The sequence below is a fragment of the Protomyctophum parallelum genome (assembly GCF_964188405.1).
Source record: "Protomyctophum parallelum genome assembly, chromosome: 3".
Classification (NCBI taxonomy): Eukaryota; Metazoa; Chordata; class Actinopteri; order Myctophiformes; family Myctophidae; genus Protomyctophum; species Protomyctophum parallelum.
In genome coordinates, this window is record NC_139698.1 from 21,220,157 (window position 1) to 21,237,144 (window position 16,988).

At 44.7% G+C, this 16,988-nt stretch overlaps 1 protein-coding gene across 1 annotated transcript in view; it reads right to left on the reverse strand.

The window, feature by feature from the left end:
- Positions 1 to 234: 234 nt before the first annotated feature.
- prkcg (protein kinase C, gamma) overlaps positions 235 to 16,988 on the reverse strand; it is a gene marked incomplete at both ends in the record, with an annotated part of 71,014 nt that continues 54,260 nt past the window's right edge. Inside the window, 5 exon segments of the mRNA XM_083762067.1 lie at positions 235 to 396; positions 3,328 to 3,468; positions 4,861 to 4,968; positions 6,227 to 6,307; positions 16,608 to 16,746. Coding sequence (XP_083618193.1) covers positions 235 to 396; positions 3,328 to 3,468; positions 4,861 to 4,968; positions 6,227 to 6,307; positions 16,608 to 16,746 — 631 coding nt within the window.

The following is a 16,988-nucleotide window of genomic DNA, read 5'->3' on the forward strand; positions in this document are numbered from 1 at the left end:
GGCAGGCAGGTTGGTTGAGGGCTGAGGGCTTGGTTGGAGGGTGGGTAGGTAGGTAGGTAGGTATAGTTTGGGTGGTTGGTATAGGTACAGTATAGGTAGGTATTTAGTTAGGTAGGTAGATAGGTAGGTAGGTAGGTAGGTAGGGGGGGGCTGTGTCTCAAATAGCGGTGAGGGGCGAGGGCTCGGTAGGTAGGTAGTTACGTAGGTAGGTATAGGTAGGTAGGGGGTTGTGTCTCAAATAGCGGTGAGGGGCGAGGGCTCGAACTCCGGGTTGATGTAGGAGAAGCCTAGGAAGTCGTCCTGGTCGATGGCCGCCAGCACGTCCGGGTCGGAGGGCGTGAGCACCGACGGCGCCGCTGTGAAGAACTTGTCAAAGTTCTCTCCTTTCCTCCCGCCCTGATGAGAGGAGAGCAGGGTTAGAGAGGAGAGCAGGGTTATTTTACTGTTCCTTTCCTCCCGCCCTGATGAGAGGAGAGCAGGGTTAGAGAGGAGAGCAGGGTTAGAGAGGAGAGCAGGGTTAGAGAGGAGAGCAGGGTTATTTTACTGTCCTCCCACCCTGATGAGAGGAGAGCAGGGTTATTATACTGTTACTTTCCTCCCACCCTGATGAGAGGAGAGCAGGGTTAGAGAGGAGAGCAGGGTTATTTTACTGTCCTCCCACCCTGATGAGAGGAGAGCAGGGTTAGAGAGGAGAGCAGGGTTATTTTACTGTCCTCCCACCCTGATGAGAGGAGAGCAGAGTTAGAGAGGAGAGCAGGGTTATTTTACTGTTCCTTTCCTCCCGCCCTGATGAGATCCTGACATCAATTCTGCATTGATGTTGGTACCATTAGAGATAACAGGCAAACGTTGATCAAAATAGCAATTGTTCTACATTATCTAATTGTGTAGACTTCTTAAATTATGTAATGCATATAGTGTTTAACAATAATTTAACTCTGTATGTGTGTGACATCATCATACCCGAAAGCTATGCGGGAACGCCTACTGAGTGGCAAAAAACTGCTTTCTGGCCCATAACAGAAAAGTCCTAAGTTATTGCATTAAACATTAAAATACGTTAAACTTACTTTGCCACTCGATTTTGCCACTGAAGTTGCCACTCACTTTATGCATGCGCATACCCTCTATAAGGGTACATTTGGTTACAAACTCACCTGGAACCCCCTCAAGGACCACTGGTGGTGAACCGCTGAAGTAGGGGGTTCATTTACGAAAACATATATAAGAGGTTTCTGATTTAGTATAAGAGCATTTATTTAAAGCACCACGTTTTTCTGCTAGGTCTGTGTCTCTAGAGGGCTGTGGGCAGTTCAGACATCCGTGCACCAGTGACATCATCGTTAGGCAGGGTTTTTTTAGGCAGATTTGTTTTAAAATATATTTAGATTTTTATTATCGTGAGAAGGATGGCTTCCATTTTTGCATTGCAATTTTTCAGGAAAGGAAAGCCTGTAGTTTCTATTGGCTTGAAATCCCCATGGATGATGTCACTGCATGGTGGACGGGTTTCTGAACCGCCCACAGCCCTCCTCTGAGACACAGACTGAGTAGGAAAACATGTGCTGTATTTTATCATGATCATTAGTGAGGACCAATTATAGGAAGAGAAGTGGTCCTTTAACTGTTAAAAAATGGCCAGCCGGTGCCTGAAGTGTTGTTGTTTGTTTAGAGCTCCAGTCAGTCAGTCATAGTCAGTCCTCCCTGTGCGTGTCTGCTTTCATCACAGCTGTATGAAGAGTTCCTAATGAAGAGCCTGGTATGAAAATGACACCCGCACGTCCATCACACACACACACCGAGAGGAGCCCAGTTAACCCGCCGAGACCGGGGAAGCATCTGCATGATTTGAGATACTATATAACCACTTTAAGCATTATTGAATGCTTTGGCTATATTAAAAAAAATAGCAGATCTACACGCTTTTTAAAATCGTGCAAATCGTTGAATATACTGTTTATTACGTTTTTTTTAACTCAAGTCTATGGGGGTCCCTGGAACAATTTTTTGGAGAAAAGCGAGGTGGGCGGTCATATACATATACTGTAATAATTTTGGGGTTCTTGACATGAAAAGATTTGAGCACTACTGATATAGAAATATAATGTGTTTACATTATATTATTATAGGGTTTACTCGAAGACATTAAGACATTTTTTTTTAATCGGCCTCGGTCTGAATTGGTTAATGGAGAGCACTCTGGCAGATAACACGACTCTGTCTCTGTCTCTCTCCCCCTCCCTCTCCCCCTCTCCCCCTCTCCCTCTCTCTCTCTCCCCCATTTAAATTGTCCTCGAATGTCCTCTCGCTCGTTCCTCTCCTAGTTAACTCTCCATAAAATGGACCAGAGCTCATGCATAGCCACACACACGTCTCCCTCCCCTCCCCTCCCCTCCCCTCCCCTCCCCTCCCCTCCCCTCCCTTCCCCTCAACTCTTACATTCCATGGGCTTGTCAAGTGTTCAAATAATTATTTTGGGCGGTCACAGCCTGAAAAGGAACCACGCACTGCATTAGACCACGGACCCCCATTTGAATATTTGGAACCCATAATTCAATTCAAGTCACTCAATGTGCAAGGATAGCAATGTCTGTGAAGTCTGCAGTGTTAATTAATAACGATTTAAAGGGATACTTTCACTTTCAAACATGTTTGGGGTCATTTCATGGCTTTTCTGAGCACCTATAGACTTGGTTCAGTATTTCGATATTTGATATTCATTTCATCAGACTTCACTTCAGACACCCTCCTATACAAAACCATCGTAACTTCAAAGTCCATTTTAATCATGATGGATTCATCTGAAACACCCGTCCTTGGTTCTGCATGGTGTCTGTCTGATATTGTCATTCTAACGCACGGACGGGCAGCATTTTTCTTTTCAATTATTTTTTCCATTATGTTTCATATTTTTTGAGCGGAATGAAAAAAAGATAAAGAAATTGGAAACACTCAAGTAATGTACAAATGCCTCGAAATTTGTACAAAGTATAATGTACTTTATAGTTACTTTCCACCACTGGGCTGTGACTCCCCTGTCTATGCTCCTGACCCTCAGGAAACAGATGCATTCTGGGACGCGACGGCACGAGATGAAAGAAGAAAGAAAGAACCGAGGGAGGGGTGGCTGGGGGAGGGGCGGGGTAGAGAGAGAGAGAGAGAGAGAGAGATAGGAACGGAAGGAACGAAGGAGAAGTCACGAGAGAGTGAAGATGGAGAGAAAGAGAAATGACAGCTGGAAATTCCCTGAAGGCCAGACGGATAGAGCGACAGAGAGTATGTGTGCACGTGCGTGCGTGTGTGTGTGCGTGACTGAGTGGAACTGACAGTGCGCGGTTTGAAGGGCGGTTGTATCTCCAGCCTCTCCAGGCGGTCCCAGTCCATCCAGCGGAAGAAGGAATGCTCACGGATCTCTCTCTCCGAGTCGTCCCCTCCTCCCAGACGCTTGGCCGGGTGCTTGGTCAGCAGCTAGAGAGAGAGAGAGAGAGAGAGAGAGAGAGAGAGAGAGAGAGAGAGAGAGAGAGAGAGAGAGAGAGAGAGAGAGAGAGAGAGAGAGAGAGAGAGAGAGAGAGAGAGAGAGAGAGAGAGAGAGAGAGAGAGAGAGATGGGGGGGGGGATTACAAGACAGAGAAAGGACTAGGCACGGCTATTATAGTTAAAGGGACACTTCACCCTTTTTGCTAAAAGATATATGTAAAATGACGTTGAGAAGATTTAGTACACTTTCCTGGGAGTCTTTATGTGTGTAATATGTGGTTTTAGATATTTTAGATTTTAGCAGTGAGCCCTGCAGTGTCTCTGATGACATCGACACTGGGCTCACTTCCTTCCTGGAATACAATTCCCATAATCCTTTGGTACACTGCTCCTCCTTGTGGATAGGGGAGGGCTGTCTTACTGAGAAAAACATGTAGTTAATTAAATAAAGCTAGGAAGCGAAGACGAGAAACATGCGCGATTGAGACCAAGGAAGCTGAACGCAGAAGTGTTGGCCCATTGCGCATGTTTCTTTCCTTCCATGGAGCAACATGGAGTCCACTGTACGGTCTTTGCTTCCTGTCCTCATTTAACAGTCCTTGATGTAGTCCAGGAAGTAAGTGAGCCCAGTGTCGATGACATCAGAGACACTGGGCTGGGCTCACATGCATAAAATATCTAAAACCACATTATTACACAGATAAAGACCCCCAGGAAAGTGTTCTAAATCTTCTAATCTTCTAACATACAGTATATATTTTTGCAAAAATGGTGAAGTTTCCCTTTAAGGAAGAATAGAACTGGCACATGCACTGGACGGCAGGTGCAGAACAGTGGATAAGGCAATATAAAAAAATAGAAGTCATGCACACACTGTAACTTTGTAAAGCTATAGATTAACGTTTCGACGCAGAATCTCCATCAGAATGAATTAAAGTCTGATGAAGAGTGAAGACTGTGTCGAAACGTTAATCTATATTAACCCATTTTGTTATAAGCATTATGTTATACTTTAGCTATTGAAAAATAGCAGATCTACAAGCTCATAGCGCGCCACCGAGTGGCACGCTACGAGCTTGTAGGTCTGCTATTTTTGAAAAGTCGTGAAAATGTGCCTCAAATCTTTGAATATATATTCTTTCAGAGTTTCAGTTTTTAACTCAAATCTTTGCTATACTGTGAGGGTCCCTGGAACAACATAATTTCATATGGGAGTCGGCAGCCTATTACATATAATTTTTGGGGTCCACTGATATAGAAACATTAGGTTTTTCAGATTTCTTTTTTAAAGAGACATTTTTTTAATTTCGATGTCAGGCCAAAATGGGATAAAGCCTATAGAGTCAGACATGCATGTCAGCCAGAGGGGAGAGAGACTCGTACTCCTTTGCTGATGGAGACGGCCTCGCGGGACAGACTTTTGGGATAGGCCACGTTCTGCTCCAGGATGGACTGGAACAACTCCTCCTCGTCTATCCCGTCAAATGGAGGCTGGGGGAGCAGAGGGTTAGAAGAGACGTTCATTTTCTTATTTATGCTATTTTCGCTATACTTTTGTGTGACACCGCATGCATTTTGATAGACAATTTTTATATTATTTACTATACTACTACTTCCTTTCTTTTGTTTTTAGCACAAAACACAAAGCACACATATTTTTTCAGAATGGCGGTCTGTGGGGTCCTTGGCAGTGTTGTTTTTGGCAGCACATTTTGATTTCAGTTTTAGTCATAGTCTTTTGAAAAGCTTTCATTTAGTTTTAGTCACATTTTAGTCACCTGGAATGTGTTAGTGTTAATCTAGTTTTAGTCGACGAAATGTCATGATATTTTAGTCGACTAAATCTACAGTTGATTTAGTCGAACAAAATGTGTTTAGGCGGGCCTTGATGCCGTTGTAATGACAGTTTTTTTGTGAGCTTGTAGATCGGCTATTTTCGGCACGCAAGTGTAAAATGACTTATACTGGATCTCTTGTCCACTAGTCCCCTCCTAACATTTTAGTCTAGTTTTTATTTGCTGACGAAATCGTCAGTATATTTAGTCTTAGTTTTAGTCATAATAGTTTTGTTTTCATGTAGTTTCCATTTAGTTTTCGTCAGTGGAAAAAGGTAGTCGACGAACATTTTTCGTCTTAGTTTTAGTCGACGAAAACAACACTAGTCCTTGGCATGAAAACGTGTGTGAACCACTGATTTAGATGGCACGTTTAGAATCCACCTGCAGCAGCTTTGAATATGTTAGAAACTGTGTGTGAATAGAAGAGCGTGATGAATGGGTCAGAGTGGGCAAAGTGAAAAATTCACCGGAATCACCGCTATCGGGTTTGTTCAAAATTGTAACTTTTCTGGAAATGGTAAAAAAGAAAAAAAAAAAAAACTGTGTTGTGTTTAATCCAATTATTTAGTCACAAGTTATTGCTAATACTATTCATTATTGGTACAAAAAAAATCCCAATTCCCAAATCTACAAGCTCACAACGTGCCGTGACACGCTGAGCATTTTGGCTATACTTCTGTGCGACACCACATGCGTTTTGTATGCCAAGGTCTAATTACTGTAATTCCTACATTAATTCATGAACTTAAAACAAAAAAGTTTAAATGGAGAATACCGCATGAGGTTTCTCTATGCTCCGACTGCTCAAAAAAAGGAGAACTGGTGAGTCTTTTGAAGTGACAAAGTAACAGCAGTCTGTCTGTGGAAAATAATGAGGCCGAGCCTCTTGAACGTATAGACGTATACCCTACCTGTCCTGCTAGCATCTCATACAGCAGCACTCCATAGGACCACCAGTCTACTGCCTTGGTGTACGGCTGATAGGCCACGATCTGAGAGGAGAGGAGAGGAGAGGAGAGGAGAGGAGAGGAGAGGAGAGGAGAGGAGAGGAGAGGAGAGGAGAGGAGAGGAGAGGAGAGGAGAGGAGAGGAGAGGAGAGGAGAGGAGAGGAGAGAGAATAAGATGAGTAAAAGTATAAACATGAACGAGCTCAGAAAAAGCACATAACTCTCTCTCTCTGTGTGTGTGTCTGTGTGTGTGTGTGTGTGTGTGTGTGTGTGTGTGCACACGCGTGTGTGTGCGTGTGCATGAGTGCCAGCATGTCTGTGGTTTCATGCGTGTGTGAACATTATGCACATGTCTTCATGTGTATATGAGTGAGAGAGATTACTGATCGCCCGAGGAAGAGTTTGAAAAGATGACAAAAAGGACAAAACAAACACCTCCCATACAGTATCTCTCTGCTGGCTGAAGTACAACGATGTGCAAACACAGCAGCAAGGTGTGGGCTGTTGTGACAGGAGAACAATCTCCAATAATAATAATAATAATAATTATTATTATTGTCCCGAGGGATATTCATCTTCACAGTCTGTTCCAACACACCCACAACAAACCAAACACACCGCACAGAAAAACACATCACCAAGACAATACTGTACATACTGTAAACATGAGGTCCCCATGCACTGTACACGGAACCATCCTATCTGCGGGGCAGTTTGTTTAATGTCGCGATGGCCGAGGGGACAAAACTCCTATACTAAATCTGACCTTTTTCAACGCTAAGGTATACATACATTGCACCTTACTAATTTTGTGTATTCCTGTACTGAGTGATATGTAGAACCTGCACTGTGCTATGGTTCATACAAATCTGTATACATTTGAAAAACGGCTGGTATTTGTCCCGAAGGATTTGTGAATGCAAAAACATTGCACGAAAGCGTTAACCGAAAGCTAACCTTTCCTATAGGTGTATCTGCATAACCATTTCTGACAGAAAATGCACAATTCACAGCTCTATTCACACATGCCCTTATCCTCTTTTACTTCTACATGCATCATTTAGGTTTTGATTAGTTTTGTTCCACCATGTGTTAAACATTTGTTTTGTCATGCCATTACTGAAGCCCCTTTGAAATGAAACATCAACATTTTTGCCACATCAAGAAAGTGCAGGCCTTCATTAACAGCTAGCTGCCTGCGGAAGATCCTCCACGTCCGATGGCCATGCAGACACCATCAGACACCGAACTGGCAGAGAACAAACCAGCTGTCCGCCGAAGAATGAATAAATAAAGAATACTGGACATCTCACCCCGGTGCTTGCACGTTTTTCCTCCCGGAATTTTCACCAGTGAGGGGGATAACTTTGTAATATGCTATTGGCTGTTTGTATTCTTTTTCGAAAGATATAAAAAGATACTCCTGTGGAAAGGCTATATTATTTTACTTATATTGACCCTATAAACAATTTAGTATTATTTAGTATTATGTAAGGTTTTGCCCACTCAAATGGTACCTCATCAGATAATCCCCACATATCCTACAACAACTTCTGTGAACAGAATTCACTGTAGTAGCTTTTCATAAATTATATTTGTACTTAAGGCTGTCTGCTGTCATGAAAGTTTATAGTTAGAGAAATTCAAAGTCCAGCCGTCTGCTGTCCAGCCTCTCCCACCCCTCACTGGGTAAAATTCTGGGAGGAAAACAGAAACGGGGTGAGTTGTCTTGTTACCTAAATAAATTAACGCTGATGGCTGCTGGATAGGCCACACCCTGAGAGAAGCCCACCAGTACCACCATCACAAGACAAGCGCTGACACGGAACCCGCAGGGCAAGCAGAAAAGGGATCACCCAAGAAACACCTGGCGCAGCAGAGACCATGGAGACGACCTGGAGGCCGACTGGAGAGAACAGCCCAACACAGAGCAGAGACCATGGAGACGACCTGGATGTCAAACTGGAGAGAACAGCCCAACACAGAGCAGAGACCATGGAGACGACCTGGAGGCCGACTGGAGAGAGCAGCTCAACACAGAGCAGAGACCATGGAGACGACCTGGAGGCCGACTGGAGAGAACAGCTCAACACAGAGCAGAGACCATGGAGATGACCTGGGGGCCGACTGGAGAGAGCAGCTCAACACAGAGAACAGAGACCATGGAGATGACCTGGAGAGAGCAGCCCAACACAGAGCAGAGACCATGGAGATGACCTGGAGAGAGCAGCTCAACACAGAGAACAGAGACCATGGAGATGACCTGGAGAGAGCAGCTCAACACAGAGCAGAGACCATGGAGATGACCTGGAGAGAGCAGCTCAACACAGAGCAGAGACCATGGAGATGACCTGGAGAGAGCAGCTCAACACAGAGCAGAGACCATGGAGATGACCTGGAGAGAGCAGCTCAACACAGAGAACAGAGACCATGGAGATGACCTGGAGAGAGCAGCTCAACACAGAGAACAGAGACCATGGAGATGACCTGGAGAGAGCAGCTCAACACAGAGAACAGAGACCATGGAGATGACCTGGAGAGAGCAGCTCAACACAGAGAGCAGAGACCATGGAGATGACCTGGAGGCCGACTGGAGAGAGCAGCCCAACACAGAGCAGAGACCATGGAGATGACCTGGATGCCGACTGGAGAGAGCAGCCCAACACAGAGCAGAGACCATGGAGATGACCTGGAGAGAGCAGCCCAACACAGAGAGCAGAGACCATGGAGATGACCTGGAGAGAGCAGCCCAACACAGAGCAGAGACCATGGAGATGACCTGGAGAGAGCAGCCCAACACAGAGAACAGAGACCATGGAGATGACCTGGAGAGAGCAGCTCAACACAGAGCAGAGACCATGGAGATGACCTGGAGAGAGCAGCTCAACACAGAGAACAGAGACCATGGAGATGACCTGGAGAGAGCAGCCCAACACAGAGCAGAGACCATGGAGATGACCTGGAGAGAGCAGCTCAACACAGAGAGCAGAGACCATGGAGATGACCTGGAGAGAGCAGCCCAACACAGAGCAGAGACCATGGAGATGACCTGGATGCCGACTGGAGAGAGCAGCCCAACACAGAGCAGAGACCATGGAGATGACCTGGAGGCTGACTGGCGAGAGCAGCTCAACACAGAGAGCAGAGACCATGGAGATTGCTTGTTGACGGCCTATATGTCAAGAAGAGGTAGTTGACGTAAAATAAGTGCATTTTGATTTGAAATGAAATTGAGGAGGAGAGAGACAGCGTGCGTGCGTGCGTTGCGTAGCACTAGGGAAGCGCTGTGTGCCTCGGGGGAAATATACTGTATATCTGTTTTAAAGTGGCGGTTGCAGAACAGATCAATGTATATTTACATAAGTCAGTCAATACCCTGTGGAGTTCTATCTATACTCCAACTGTCCGTCGGTCTGTGGAACTCTCTCTGTGAAGAGCAGAGGCGAAATGAGTATACTCACATGTTTCACTCAAGTAAAAGTATAAATACTGCAATATAGAAATACTTTTTTTAAAATGAATCAACGACTTAAGCCCTATTTCAGATTAGCCTATACTAGTGAAAATAGCCGATCCACAAGCTCACAACACGTCACATCGCTCGGCTATGTTGACTATTAATTATATATATATATTTATATTATTTCAATATTTTTCATATGCAATATCCAGTACTTTAACTCATAGAGTAGTTGTGTAATATACGCACGCAGGCACGCATGCAGGCAGGCACGCACGCATGCTCGCACGCTCTCTTGCCAGTATACCCCCTTCTCTCTCTCTCTCTCTCTCTCTGACTAACGAGTCCAAGTAATGAAAAGCACAAACATTTCAAAGGAATCGTCCAGTACAGCGCGTATCACACTAGTAGACATCATTTGCATGTCATTACTGCCACCGCATAAAAAAAACCCAGCCAGCCCCAAAAGAAAAAAATAAATGATGAAAAAAGCATGCATTTTTGATATTTTCTGTCATCTCTATTCGGGTTCCTACCAGTTCAGTCAAAGTCTTTGTTTTTCATCAAGTTGAATGGTTTGTTTATTTAATTCCGTTTGACGAGGCAATGCTTTATTAATCGAGAAACTTTGATGCATCGCATTTATTAGATCTCGCTTTAATTTAATCACTCGTTCCTGCTTCTGTCTCCAGGCTATAGACAACAACCGTATCTTTTCTACAGGCGTGTGCTGGATGCTGAGGTCAACAAATCATTCATCACACACGTACGTGTACACTTATTATCCAGTGCATGTGGCATACAGTGCACTTTGAGGCAATGCACTTTGATCAAGTGCACTATCGCTGTGTACTAGTTGCACTAAATGGCACTGGACACTATCCAGTGCCATTTAGTGCCAACTACACAGCAGGTTTCATTTGCTGGATTACTAACAATGAACCAGTAATGTGGTAGAATGACCTGTCTTCATTGATTCACTAATGAGGCGTACACTGCAGCCTAGTCAACAGTCTGCACACTGCAGCTGTCAGCATGACATTTATGTTTAAAAAGGCAAAGAAATGGATTGCTGGTTTCTACTCAACGCGGATTATTCCTAATGATAGCACACATGCACACACATGCACGCACGCGCACACACGCGCACGCACACACACACCTGCACTTGATTGAATCACGAATTGAATCACGGTGGAGTTAATTATTCAGAGATGGCTGACAAGGTTAGAGAAGAGAAGCGCTGCAGGCGAAGAAACAGCAGAGAGTACACATGAGAGGGAACCATCACAGAACACACAGTATAAACTCTAGTTAGGGTTAAAGGAATGGTTCACCCGAGGAAGGACTTTAACTTTAACCCCATTTGACAGTGGTTCTCAAACTATTTCATGTCAAGGACCCCTATAGAATTATCTGTATTTGGCCTCCGACACCCATCTGAAAATATGTTGTTCCAGGGACCCCCCCCCCCAGAAGCAAAGATTTGAGTTAAAAACGTTCGCTCAAATGAACGACAGCGAAACTATAACCAAAACACTGCTCTCTTAGTCCGCTGAGAAACCTCCCAAACATATATCCCCAAAGCCTTTAAATGGTAAATGGTGCATTTATATAGCGCCTTTATCCAAGGCGCTTTACATAGATTGTGCATTACATTCACCCATTCATACACCGATTGCGGCGGAAGCCATGCAAGGTACCAACCAGCACATCGGGAGCAATTTGGGGTTCAGAGTCTTGCCCAAGGACACTTCGACATGTAGACAGGAGGAGCCGGGATTCGAACCGCCAACCCATGGATCATTGGACGACCTGCACTACCTCCTGAGCCACAGTCGCCCCATTTAAAACACACAGAAGGTAAACCGGCTCATGCACGAAAGACTTTTGAAATAACAATAATTAAAAATGTATAGGAAAACAAAAACATCAAAATTGGTCCATGATGACACAGTGGTTTGGGAAGCACTGCTTTACAGTCACACCACTGAATAACACAGTGTAAAGGGAAGCACTGCTTTACAGTCACACCACTGAATAACAACACAGTGTAAAAGGGTAAAAGGGTTCTATTCCCTGCTGTGCTGCTCAACGGACTTCATGTCACAAGCAATGCCAGGCCTTCGCTAACTGTTCCATGATGGATTCAGACATGTCCACTGGTGGCACGAGTATAGATTTCATACAGCCCACTTCTTCCAACACTGCTGGCTAGTACAGTGCGTGCATGCGTGCGTGCGTGCGTGCGTGCGTATATATGAGCAGTGAATACAATAGAGTTGATCCGATAAAGATAATATCGGTATAAGCTACGGACAGCCCCTAAAATACCATTATCGGTATAGGCGACTCTGTGACTGTCAGGTGTAGGTGAGGTAAGGACCCAAACGCAGGACAGCCAGGCATGTAGTGTTGGAAACCATTAAATGGTGTTTTAATTCAGAAGACAGGTGAACATGAAATAACTTAAAACAGACTGAAAACAGGTGACAGGATACAATGACTCAACAAACACTGACTGGGGAACAAGACTGATATACACATGAGGGTTGATTACAAAATGAGACACAGCTGGAGCAAACAAACATAGAACCATGAAAACTAGACCAGGGAACAAAACATAGAAATACAAGACCTAGACTGTACAATAAATGACAAAAGTCTGTGACTGTGACAGTACTTCCCCCTCAAGGGACGGCTCTTGACGTCCCACAATGTCCATGAAGAAGAGGGACTTGGGGATAGTGTGGGCAGGCTTGAGAGCACAGGTAGACAGGAGGGCAGGCAGGGAAAGGGGCTAAAACCCCCCAGAGCGTTCTTCCACTGCAGTGCTGGGACAAGGATGGGGCATAGAGAGTAGGTCCAAAGAGCAGGGAAAGGGGCTGAAACCCCCCGGAGCTTTCTTCCACTGCTGGACAGGAACAGGGCATAGTGAAGTGGGTCCAAAGGGCAGGGAAAGGGGCTGAAACCCCCCGGAGCTTTCTTCCACTGCCGGACAGGAACAGGGATTGACAAAGGGACTGAAGTGGCATAGGACAGTCAATACTTGCATGACCAGGACTTCGAGTGGAGATATTGGAGCCATCACGACCAGGACTTCAAGGAGTGACACTGGAAACTTGCACAACCAGGACATCACAATCAAACTAGCATGTGCTTCAGTAGTATCCCCTCCAAGTAACAGTTGACCAGCCGGTGTATCAAACAATTTCCCCAACAGTCGACCAGCCAGCTGTAGCACCAAAAATCCATTTGCCACTCATAGGGCTCGTACTGCAGTCACAGAACCATACAGCTCACTGGGTGAATGGCAGCCTGTGTGGTAGGTGGGTGCTGTCCGCTGGGTCCATTTGGTTGAGTCATTCTGTCAGGTGTAGGTGAGGTAAGGACCCAAACGCAGGACAGCCAGGCATGTAGTGTTGGAAACCATGAAATGGTGTTTTAATTCAGAAGACAGGTGAACATGAAATAACTTAAAACAGACTGAAAACAGGTGACAGGCAGTGTTGGGTGTAACGGCGCTATTAATAACGGCGTTATGTAAGGGACTACTTTTATTGGTAACGGAATAAACTAACTAGTTAGTTTTGCAATTTAGTAGTTAGTTACTTAGTTACTTTTCCAAAACAGTAGTCCCGTTACTATAATGTGTCCCTGTTCATTTTGTGTGCAAGATTTAAAAAGAATAAAGCCCCGACTGCCCGGAGTCTATTTCTCCTGCCTTCATATCTGTGTGATTTATCTTCCCAAGCCCCAATGTGCAGCGCATAGTAGCCTACTATACATCCTGCGTCTACTACATCCTGTAAGTTCACTTAAGAAATAAAAGTATTGTTACAAGTAGCTTTTATTTTGAAGAGGAAGAGGAAGTTGTTTCGGTTGTAGCCAGCTACTATGACAGTGCCGGTGGTGGTGGTGGAATATACTCTATGCGGAATAATAATAACAACATGCTTTAAGCCAAAGTAAAAACCGCATGCGTCTTTGACTTAAACAATGTAGGCTAAACACTTTGGAATTACGTTATACATGGTAGATCCTCCGTGGCTGCGTCATTAGGTGAGTACTAGTTTAATGAATTGTTTAAGTTTAATAGTAACATTCATCATCAATGCCCCCCCCCCCCAATATAACAGGTTACAGGATTCTCATTCCGTTACTGTCTGTCACTGCCTGCAAGGATGGCCGCCGTGCCATTTCTTATAAACTATCTAGTTCATACGTGGGTCCACGGTGGTGGTGGTGTCATGCGCCGCGGTGCGCGCCGTGGAGAGGGCATCTGTGTGCGCTGTTGGCTGGTTGGAGCGCAGCGCAACAGCCTTTCTGTCCAGTCCTACGAGTATAGACTGGCGATTGTGGCGAATTATATTCGTTAATAAAGAGAGAGCTGTAAAGGGGATATTGTCTATGGTCAGTTCATGGTGTGTATCATTCTCGTTTTTAACCATAGAGTTAATTAGGGCCGTAATAATGCGGCGCAATGACGGTAGGCAGTAGCCTAATAGCCTACAATGTAAACAACCTGCACAAGCATTAAAAATGGGTTTTAATTGTCTGGTAACGGAAAATAACGGAAAATAATCTAACTTGTTACTTTTCTCAGAAGGTAATCTGTAACGGTAAGGGATTATTTTCATGGGCAGTAATCTAGTAACCTAACGACGTTACTTTAGAAAGTAACGATGCCCAACACTGGTGACAGGATACAATGACTCAACAAACACTGACTGGGGAACAAGACTGATATACACATGAGGGTTGATTACAAAATGAGACACAGCTGGAGAGCGAACAAACATAGAACCATGAAAACTAGACCAGGGAACAAAACATAGAAATACAAGACCTAGACTGTACAATAAATGACAAAAGTCTGTGACTGTGACAGTGACAAACCGATACCACGTCATCTATCACATATCTACATCAGTATTTCAGTTGAAGTAATATTTTGAATTCTTTAGTTGACTATATATATTTTATACTCTCTCAGTACTATTGACATTATTATTTGAGTAACTTGTATAGCAGCACTTCCCTGCCAAAGGTTCTTTCAGTGAGGTGCCTTATTCAAGGAGACAAAACTACCCCGGGTCTATACCGCGACCAGCGACACTTTACTTATGAGCCGTGAATAAAGCTCTCTTTTCCCAGGAATCTGGGAAAAGAATCCGAGATAAAAGCGATAAAAAGCGGTCAGAGCATGACTCTTTCAATTCCGGTTCACTGCCTTTGTATTGAGATGGATATACACACACTTGGTATCGGATCAGTATCACTCTTTAAAGTGAGTATAACCTTTTATATGCTGACCTCCGTAGTGGGAAAAGTATAGGGGACAATGTAATGTTACTAAGTGTGATTTATGGGCAGAACTTTTGCTGCTGTGTGGATCTCCCTCCGATCCATCACCACCACTGACCTTTGAAGTCGGAGTATACCAAAGGCCTTATATTTCCTCAGATAATGGGGGATTATTATCGTTATATATCGCCATTTCTATTTCCTTCCAAAGATACCGAGAGACCACCCACTCGCAGTCTCCGCAAAGCACTTCTCTTCCTATACCAGTCTGGCTCCTTTGCCAACTGAAAATAGCGTGAAAACACTTTTCCTATAAATATAAAATGCTTCCTAACAACAACAATGCTCTAACTAAGAGCATGTGAACACATTATGTGGTTGTTGAAAACAACCTGACACTTTGATTGGTTGTTGAAAACATCCTGACACTTTGATTGGTTGTTGAAAACAACCTGACAATTTGATTGGTTGTTGAAAACAACCTGAGACTTTGACTGACGTCCATCTGACTGTGGAGGATCAGAATATAGGAAGGACTTTTAAAAGCGCCAGTTGTCACATTGGGCTCAATACCAAGTTGTTGTTTAGCTACGCAGTTCAATATAACATTTTGTAACTTTCCTTCCCATTTTCTCCCCAATTTAGTCGTTATTCCAGTTGTTATTCCTCCCCACATTCCACAGTTTCAGTTTTATTTATTTATAGTGCAACATCACCCCAAGGGGTCTCTGTGCACTTCACAACAATACACAGCAAAAAAGCTGAAATACAATACAATAGCACAATAACAAGCATAATACGATGTGCCAAAACACATGGATGACATAAGTACCATGCGATAGGACACAGTTAAAGATAGGTAAAAATGCGTTCAGAATATCCATTAAAATAGCATATAGGCTTTTAAAACCACGGGGCAGAGCACGGCGAATATAGTGATTTCAGTGAAAGTATAGTATCATTATGCAGGGGGAAAAGATGGGTTTTAAGTGTAGATTAAAAAATGTCTAGTGAGTTGGCATCTCTTACCGTTTGTGCAGGGAGAGCATTCCAGAGACAGGGGGCAGGATGTGTGAATGCTCTGGCCCCAACCGTTATTTTATTGTGGTATAATATGTGACTGTGATTTTCCAGCATCTTGGGAGCGTAGAGGTCGTGCAGGGGGGGATGTATGCTTTTATTAGGCTGGAGATGTAGGGCGGAGTGAGTCCAACTGCAGTGACAACACAGACATGTGTGTCGGGAGGAATACGTTGAGATTCAAAGGGGTACATTTAACCGACTCCATTGAGTCCAGCCACCAGTGTCAACAGAATGCAAGACCAATCGGCCATTTTCGAGCCACCGCTAGCGTTATAGGAACGCTAACGTGCTAGCCTGGAGGTCGCGCTATTTTTGACATCGACCCTCAACCTCATATCACCTCAATCTGCAAGCCTCAATTCAGAGAAAAGACAGTGCTAAAGATGGCGCGTGTGATGTACTGTACGTTGGAGGTGTTTTTGAGGGGAAAAAGAAAAGAAAAGACAAATAAAGAAACATTGAGAAGCCGGAGTGGTGGCGAGACGTGAACGGTACCTCGGGGGCGATGTAGTCCGGCGTGCCGCAGAAGGTGCGTGTGGTTTCTCCATCAAACATGCCCTCCCTGCACATGCCAAAGTCTGCTATCTTTATGTGGCCCTCGGCGTCCAGCAGCACGTTGTCCAGCTTAAGGTCCCTGGAGGGAGGGAGGGAGGGAGAGAGGGAGGAGGGAGAGAGGGAGAGAGAGAGGGAGAGAGAGAGGGAGAGGGAGAGGGAGAGGAGAGGGAGAGAAGAGAGGGAGAGGGAGAGAAGGAGAGGGAGGTAGAGAGGGAGAGGAGAGGGAGAGGGAGGGAGAGGGAGAGGGAGAGGGAGAGGAGAGGGAGAGGGAGAGGAGAGGGAGAGGGAGAGGGAGAGGGAGAGGGAGAGGGGGAGGGAGGG